Here is a 9,123-nt window from a genome sequence, read left to right as displayed (position 1 = left end):
CAAACAGTAAGTAACCAGCTTAGACCAAAGAGTCACTTTCTTTTTTTTTCTTTTCTTTTTTTCGGAGCTGGGGACCGAACCCAGGGCCTTGTGCTTGCTAGGCAAGCGCTCTACCACTAAGCTAAATCCCCAACCCCAAAGAGTCACTTTCAAAAGATGATTTGAGAAAAAGCCAGGGGGAAAAGGCCTTCAGGCTGAAGATGGAAGAGGGGTGCATGTAGTAATGTGCTGGTTTCCTGCCCTCCTGATGAGGTCCCCAGCCATTGGTAGATGTGACAGAGCTCAGATAAAACAAGAAGAATGGAGAAATGCCAAGGCTCAAATGAAAATGAGGCTTGATATATTTCCAGAATGAAAAAATATTTAATAAAATCAGGGTCAAGAGAAAGTCCCTATATATATCACTCGTCTCCCTTCCTCACTACTGGTCAAACCAAGGACATCTGCATCGGAAGCTGTCTGACCTCAAGTCAGGCACACTATGTCTCCAGGGCATCTCAGGATGCTTGTATATATGGCCAAGCCACACAGGTCAGGGAAGACCAGGTACAGACGGGGTAGCCTTACAGGTACAGGCTGAGGGAGCCTAATAGGTACTGGCTAGCCGAGCATCACTGGATACAGGGGTCCAACAGCCGAGGAGGCCCACATCAGCGAGCCTGTGCCTGTGCAGTTCCTTCCAGCAAGTGTGTGCACCCCAGGCCTCACTCTTGCAGGAGCTTATGCTTGACTGTAGAGCTTTCCGAGCAGAGGTGGACAAAAAGGGTGCCAGCAGCAGTGCGAGCCCGCAGTTCCTGGAGCTCATAGTCATGGGCCCATTCAATGTTGCCCCACTTCTGGATCTAAGGAGAAGTAAAAACAAGCTTCTGGGTTAGTTTTGCCTGGTGATCTGAATCACATTCCATTCCCATTGCTGGGCTAAGGGTGGTGAGCCATGATCCTACCAAATACATGAGACCCATGTGGGCCATCTGGTAATGATCCAGGAAGCTGGGGCTGGCTTTTTTGCTGTCTGGGGCCTTAGATAGTCTGGGAGGAACATATCTCAGCTTAGGGGCTGGCCATTGCTAAATCCCAGTGGGTCTCCTCTAATGGGGCCTTATCTATGTGATCCAGGAAGCCAGCAGGAAGCAGCCTGAAAGTTGTCATCCTTTTTGAGTTGTATATCTCATTGTCCTTCAAGGCTGTAGGGACTACCATGGGGGTGCAGTAAATAAATGAAGCCAGATCACAAGCAACTTGGTTCTGACCCCTAAGGAGCAGCAGAACAGCAGTGATTCTGTGTAGCACATAGGAAGCCAGCTGTAGACCCTCTCAGAATTATAACAAGAGGGAGGAGCTCCAAACCCACTGTGCCTCTGCAGAAATGAGTGTCTCCAAACCCACCCTGCTGGTGTCTCCCTACAGGAATCCAGCAGCCCTGGCCAGATCACCAGGGAATACAAAGTATTTCAGGTCATACAAGCTACCTGCATTTCTGCTTGCTTGGTCTCAGTTTGCACAACTGAAATACATTATCTGAGATAATTTTCACCTTCATTTCAGGTCATTCCTCATTTTGTGCAGGATCAAATCCAAGTTCAGAGGGTCACCTGGCTTGGGTCCCGTAGCCAAAAGCACAGTCCAATCCAGAGGCCAGATTTCCTGGTTTTGTACCAACCCTACAGTCCTAACAGCTGACATCAGCCCTTCTCATGAAATGGCCTGACATCAGTGAGTGGCTCTTTTCTGCTGTATAGAAATAGGTTGCCCCTGGCATTTTTCCAAGCAGTACATTAAATATTCCAATAAGGTTTTTAATCTCAAAGAAACCAACTCCTAATAACATTAACCTTCTGAGGTTGGAGTAATAGCAACACCCTCAGGCTCACAAGGAGCACTAGGTTCTCAGTGTTAATGACACAAACAATGGGCTGGGGAGACGGCTCAGCACTTGCTGCACAAGGATGAAGAGCAGAGTTCAGATCCCAACAACCACATAAAAGCCAAGTGGACGTAGCAGCCGACCTATAACCCTAGCTCTGCAGAGGCAGACAGGGATTCTCCAGAGCAACTGGCTAACTTAACTAGCCACACTGGTGAACTCTGGGTTCAAGCAAGAGTCTCTGCCTCAATACTGAGGTAAAGAATAATTGAGGAGGACACCTAGTGTCAACCTCCAGAACGCTCACACATGTATCCTTACCTGCACATGTACCACATAAACGTAAACACACATAGGAAGACAGAAAGGAGGCGGGGGGGGGGGGAGAAGAAAATAAAAATAGTAAGATGAAAATATAAACAAAAGCCAGGCCCAGCAGCACACATTTGTGATCTCAGGAGGCAAAGGCAAGAGCACCTTCATATGGTCCAGGCCAGGCTAGTCTACACAGTGAGTTTCAGTCAGGACTATACAGCAAGGCTTGTCTCAGAAAAGAAAAATAAGACAGACATATAAATCGGCCAGCCATTGTGACATGTGTCCATAATCCCAGCATCAGAGAGGCTGAGGCAGGAAGAGCAGAAGTTCATGGTTAGCAATGAGCTCAAGGCTGATCTAGACTACCTGGGACTCTCTCTCGACAAAGCAAAACAAACACAAGCCAAAAACAAAAATGTGAACAGCAGCGTGGCGGAACCTTAGTTTTCTGCCTCCTAAACCCAACGTGTGTGCAGGCAGCAGCTGCTCCTTGGCTCCTCTGCTAGCTAGGGTGGATATCAGGAACACAAAGCAGGACAGATGCGGCCCAAATACCTTCATCTGCCCATGAGCCTCACAGTGGCGGCCTTAGCCCTAGTAACACGGACATGGGAGCAAACCACAGTGTAACACTCTCCAGAAGTGCAACCTAGCACTCCAGTTTATTCTTCTATAAAATGTGGGTAAGCACAAGTCCTACTCAATCAAGCTGTTGAAGAGTTGGGGGACAAGGAGAGTACTGAACAATTCTGAAGCCTTTTCACATGCATGGGTATGTGTGTGTGGTGCTGATGATGGAATCCAGGGCCCAGAGCATACTAGGCTGGTCTTTAGCCTACACTTAGCCCCAGCAACACTTAAACCTTCACTGCTCCTTAGTTTGATTTTTTTTTCTCTCATGTACAAAAACTCAGAGAGTCTGAATCAGAAAGGGTTAAAGTAGGAACTGATATCAGAACTTACCTGGTACTCTTCCTCCAGGCGTGACAGCAGCACAGCTTGTTCCACAGTCAGGCGCAAGTCAATCAGGCCCAAAGTCAACAACATGGACTTGAGCTGGGCCACTACAAATTCAATCCCTGGGCAGGGGGACACAAGCCCAGTCAATACTTATAGCCTACTGCCTGTCAGTTTCTATTCCCTCATGGAATAGGGCAAGGGGACATCATCCTAAGACCCACTTGACTTTGACACACTCTCGTGCCAGAATACTATCCTTTTCTTGGGGTAACCCACCTCTGCCTTTTCCTGGGTAGGTATATGATCTGAACCTAGTTAATTCAAGTGTCCCCCAGGCCTCACTCCATGATTGGTTTAAAGATGGCTATATGGGTCTATACTAATGATACAGGAAGAGCTAAGTAAAAGGGTCTGACATCAGAGCCACCCATCCTCCATGCTCAGAGTGCTCAACAGGGATGTGTCACTATGTACCCAACCCTCCAGGCCCATGAAACCCAACTTGTACCTTGCAGGGCCCACATGTTGTAAGAGGCCAAGTGGCTAGTAAGCACCTCTCGGGTCTGGGTAGGGATGCTGGGCCCCATTATGCTGGTAGAGGAGCCGATCTCCATTCCATACCTAAAGGGAAAGGCATGAGCATGTCTTCGGCACACTGTCTTTCAAGAGCAGTCTAACTTTTAACTAAGAGCAAAAAACCAAACCAAGCCAAACCAAACATTATGGCATACATGCTTTCCTCAGGACAGCAGAGCATGGAGGTGCACACCTGTGATCACACCTGTGATCACAGAGCTCAGAAGGCTGAGGCAGGATATCACAGGCAGAAGGCCAGTGGTGCCTACACAGTGGGTTTGAGTCTAGCCTGGATTACATGAGACCCTACTTCAAAGAACCAAAACAAACAAATAAATAAAAATAGCCCCTCAGGATGTCTGGGTCATTGTGAGGACTCAAGAAATGTGTAACAAGGGCTGGAGCCCAGTAGCAGTTATTCAGGGCACAGTGACCTAAATGACTTTGAGGAATATGTTTTCCAAGGTAACCCCTCCTCTCCACACCTGAGGGAGCTCAAGCTCAGGAGGGCTCTGGCTGAGGAAGCCAGCCTGAGATTTCAGGTGTACTGTGTGCCTCTGACCCCAGCACCCAAACCAATACCAGGCCTATTCAATGTCCATGTGGGGCTGCACATCTTACCTTTTCTCAGCCCACTCTATGATGGGATCCCATTCGTTCTTTTGAAGTTCCACTAATGTCTCTGGTTCTTCCACCCTGTAGCTAATTCATTGTAAAAACCACCTTCATTAATAAAAAAGTATAATTCCTTCATTGAGGGACAGAAAAGGAAAATGCAAAGGGCATAAGCAAAAATTTTCCACCAACAACCCAGCATCCTAAGTCTTGTCCCATAAAGCCATGTGCTCCGAGTACAGCCAAGGGGTGAAGGAACCACATGGGCCAGCAGCATCAGCTCTAGCCTCACTTCAGACGCTCATTACCAGGACACTTTCTCAGATAAATCCCACACTGATGACAAGCAGAACCTCTGGGGTTCTGGCCATGTTTCCATACACCCTCCAGAGAATTTTAGTGTAGCTTGAGTTGTGATTGGTTATCTTCCAGTTCCCAAATACTTGACAGGTCCATTAGCAGCCATGTTCGTGAACTCAAAAGCAGATCTGCAATAAAAATGGGACCCATACCCACTGGACACAGTGCTGCGCTAGACGCTCAGTGAAACCTCCTCCTGGCCAAGGACCAAATGCCTGCCGACATTTCAGGAACCTAGCCACCTCCTGTTGTAGCTCCTTTTGCCCAAAGGGATCACCACAGAACCAGGTGGTACAAGTCATTTTGATACAGACACAGAAGGGTCAGTTGATAGGAGCTAAGCTGCACAGTCTCATGGATGGAAACCCTAGGGCACAACAGAAAGCTAGTTTCCTGTAAGCAGAGGGTATGCAGAAAAGCTGGGCTGCTGAGAGCTGAGTAGGAAGCCTTTCCTCCCTACCCAATCCTGGACCTGAAGGGTAGAGGCAGACAGAACTTGGTCCCAACTGCCTTTGTTTACTTGTTAGAATCCAGTATAGTTTTCAAGAAGCCCTCTTTATCAAAGGGAAGCTGAATGAACTCTATTCCCTGCAAGCCACTGTTCCCTAACAAAAACAGAGTAGGCTTTCCTACTCCCTCCCTTCCAGAGTACCTATGCTAGCATCCCAAGGAATCCCTGGGGTGACTCAAAGCCCCTGAGTAAAGGGCCAACAGGCCCAGTGCTGCACAATCATTCAGATGTTCCTTTAATATCACTCTCCAACAAGCAAATAGACACGGGAGAATTCAGAATTGGGAGAGACCAGCCCCTGACTACTGCCACCTGTAATGACAGGGATGCTAATACACGAACACATTAAGGGCCAGGGTTGGCCAATGGGTCCTATAGTTCTGGAGCCTGTGGAAATGGCATACGTCTCTATGGCAACTCAGCTCAGCCCAAGGGGTACCCTGTGCTAGAACAGACTGAGAAGTCTTCCTCCTGGGGTTCAGTCATATCAAGTGGGCTACCTTCTTGCCCTCTTGCAAAATAATGACAAAGGCCTTGCTTTCTCCCCACCGATATGCTTTGGACAAATGAAACAAAATAGACTAAGAAGTTCACACCACCCAAGAGGACTATTCATCTAATGCCACTTACCAGATGGTGTCCGTGTCTAGAAACTTCACAGCTGCCCGGATCAACTGGTCTTTGTTTCGCTGGGTTGGGTTGTCCAAGGATGTATTGCACAATGTGGTCTTGATAGAAAGGTAGAAAATGCTGTCACTCACCTGTGGGGTTCAGGCGTGCATACACTGCATCTGACACATCTGACAGCACATCAGAGCCATGCATTAGCGCTATCATCACAGCCACAGCAGCAGCCTATCTGCTGGGGGATCTGAAAACCAGGCTCCGTCTTCAAACTCTACTGTGCTCATGGGATTCACTAGACTCTCACAGTGGTCTTTCTTAGAGTAGGGAACTTTCTCAAAGTTTCAGGGCTTTATGTATTTTCACATTCACGACTATCAGGTTAACCTGCATAACTATGCTTTGGGGCAGATGCTACTATTCTACCTTTTTCAGAAATGTGAAAATTGAGGCCCATAGAGGTAAAATACATACTCAAATACAATAGAGGCATGAAACTCAAAATAACTGAGAGTTTTACCAGCTTGTTGGACACTTCAGAAAACAAGTCAGCAGATTGAACTGGGATCAAGATATTTCCTTAGTGTTACCTCATCAATAAGAGGCTCCTAAGGCTGCTCTAGGCCTCAGTTTGTGGCCTTGTCACCCTGATTACACTAGATAGTCAAGAAATAGACTATGCTGTTAGGCCCATCTGGGTCTGCAGTGAGTATGACGAGAACACCTAGCCCCAGTACTAGCTGGTGCCTTCCTTAGAGCCACATGAGGATTGCATGCACTGTTATCATCTGACCACCCATGGCACAATAAGGTGGGCAGTACAGCAGGGACCATTGGAAGGGTGGAAGGGTGACCATTCTGTAAGGCTGAAGAGGGCTTCATCCTCCTTTCCTCACCCATCTGGTGCCTGGGTCCCGTACCCCACCAATGTTCAGTGAGATTCAGGTATACTTGCAACTGGAACTACTGAGGAAAAAGACATGGCCACTACTCTTCTGTCACTAACCAAGCTATGAAAGACACAGGTAATAAACATGTAAATAGAAACAGACCGCTACAGTGGTGATGCAGCACATGACTATCTGTAATGAGAAATAAAGGCTGCACTCAGGTGAGGCGGCACACACCTTTGGTCCCAGTACTTAGGAGGCAGAGGCAGGCAGACTTCTGTGAGTTCAAGGTCAGACTGTTCTACCGAGCAAATTCCTAAACAGCCAGAACTATATAAACAAAACAAACTGTTTCAAAATAATAATAATAATAATAATAATGATAATGATAAAAATAAAAATAAAATAAAGATGAGAGATGTGACTAAGACATGGAGGGTTTGCCTAGCATTCATAAACCCTGGGCTCAACCCTCAGCACTGCATAAACAGGACATGGAGACACATGAGTCATCTCAGTACTCAGGCCATAAAAGCACAAGTTCAAGGTCATTTGCAGCTATAAATCAAGTTTGAGGCCTGCCTAAGACACAAGACTCTGTCTCAAAAAACCAAAATCAACCAAACAACAAAGATAAAATGGGATAGGGGATGGAGGGGGAGAACTAGGAGTCATTAATGATGACTTCTGTCCAGAGACCAGGGGAAAAACCAGTCACACACTACTCAGCCCAGTGCTCCAAGTAGAGCGAACTACAAGTGGCCAGGCCAGGCAAGGAAAGAACTTGGCCTGTTCAGTGACAGATGGTTTAAGTATGGCTGCAGGTAGGCAGGTAGGAGCCTTGTCTATCCCAGAGCCTTGTCATAATATGGAAGGAACTGCCAGGAAGGCTTGGTGAGCATCAGATGGACGTTAGTATGATAAAAGTTTGCTTGCTACAAGCTTGTTACCAGGTGCATGGTGTAGAACTTGATGGTATCCTGCTGGGAGTCCCATTCAGTGGCCACCGCAATAGCCAGGGCCTCGCTGGGGACGGTAAAAAGCTTGGCTTGGGGAGTTTTCAGCTTTCTGTGGTCCAGGTTTATCTCAAAGCCACCTTAAAAGATCAAATGAAAGTTCTCAGGGAATGTGGAGACAAAAAGTGTACCCCAACCATTCACAATAAGGCCATCAGATTTTCAGATACTTACCTTCACCCTGTGAGATGCTGACGTTCTGATAAAACCTCTTCCTTTCTGTAAGACAGATTTTTCAGAGACAATTTAAAATAGAATCAAGAGACCTCCAAAGGCAACACCAACTCATATCATTATTGCTAATGCTGATTGATTGGCTTCATTTTCATATCACCATCCAAGGTCTGCCCTGGTCTGCAGTATAATCAAGAGCTTCTGATTAAAGCCTAGAAAAGGGAACAACCACTCTCCAGGGACAAGTGAAGACCAGGACTCACTGGTTATGCCTCTCCTAGTATCCAAGCTGGGAGACGACTCTGATCAAGAGCCAGTGGAGCCTCAGACTGTGACCCGAGAACTTCCAACACCTGCTTTAGCAGCCAGTATGCCCACGCGCACTGCCCCCAGGCCAGCACAATGGACCTGAATGGAAAGTTGGTTTGTGAATGGAATAGAACCAGAAGCTCCTTTCAGGCAGATGCCTCTGAGGAAGGAAGCCAATGTGTGCTTATGTACACATGAATGTAAATGTGTGATGTACAGGCAGAAAATAAAGCTACCAAAAACATTTCCCGTCTTCTCTAACTCATTTATCTAATTAACCAGCTTGCTTGTGTATTCAACAGGAACTCCAAATACTTCCTTTAAGAAGGGCGATCTGTTTTGTATATCTTTGTTAGAATTACAAGAACTTAGAGAAACTTATGTGTGCAAGGCAGGGGGAGGAAACTGGGAAGGGTCTGATAATGAATAAGACATAAAAATCTTTGTCTTCATGCACTTTAAATTTTTTATAAAGTTATCAGACCTCCAAAAGAGGCATGGAAGAGGGGGACTTGTTGGAAAAAGGGGGCATAGGGGGAAGGGAATGGAAGAATAATGGAGAAGAATATTATCACATTATCAAAGATTGGCCACTAAAGGCTCAATCATGTATCTGCCTGCTTGGTGGGTCTAGTTGGTGCGCTGTTGAGAACGGTTGGGAAGTGAGGCCTTGGTGAAGGAGGTGTGATCCTGGGGTGGGCTTTGAGGTTTCAAAGCTTATGGCAGGCCCTGTCTCTGTCTCTCAAGATGTAGCTCTCAGCTACTTCTCTAGCACCAGGCCTGCCACTGTGCTTTCTACCATGATAATGGTCTAACCCTTTAAAACTATAAGCAAGCTTCCCACTAAATACCTTCTTTTGTAAGAGCTGCTTTGGTCATGATGTCTCCTCACAGCAATAGAACACC

At 46.7% G+C, this 9,123-nt stretch overlaps 1 protein-coding gene across 2 annotated transcripts; it reads right to left on the bottom strand.

The window, feature by feature from the left end:
- Nucleotides 1–323: 323 nt before the first annotated feature.
- Atpaf2 (ATP synthase mitochondrial F1 complex assembly factor 2) lies at nucleotides 324–8,518 on the bottom strand. 2 transcript variants are annotated; one of them, XM_032912901.1, is made up of 8 exons: nucleotides 8,172–8,518; nucleotides 7,909–7,953; nucleotides 7,669–7,814; nucleotides 5,835–5,932; nucleotides 4,340–4,420; nucleotides 3,651–3,763; nucleotides 3,146–3,261; nucleotides 324–842 (listed from the first exon to the last, which is right to left on the bottom strand). In XM_032912901.1, exons 3-8 carry the CDS (start codon nucleotides 7,675–7,677, stop codon nucleotides 705–707), a joined length of 555 nt encoding a protein of 184 aa, XP_032768792.1. In that variant the 5' UTR covers nucleotides 7,678–7,814; nucleotides 7,909–7,953; nucleotides 8,172–8,518; the 3' UTR covers nucleotides 324–704. The 2 variants fall into 2 exon arrangements, with proteins under 2 accessions (XP_032768792.1, XP_032768791.1); XM_032912900.1 differs by having other exon boundaries at nucleotides 7,909–8,518.
- Nucleotides 8,519–9,123: the final 605 nt, after the last annotated feature.

This window comes from Rattus rattus, chromosome 9 (genome assembly GCF_011064425.1).
Source record: "Rattus rattus isolate New Zealand chromosome 9, Rrattus_CSIRO_v1, whole genome shotgun sequence".
NCBI classification, from domain to species: Eukaryota; Metazoa; Chordata; class Mammalia; order Rodentia; family Muridae; genus Rattus; species Rattus rattus.
The sequence above is the reverse complement of the archived record's forward strand: the minus strand, read 5'-3'. Positions and strand labels throughout refer to the sequence as shown.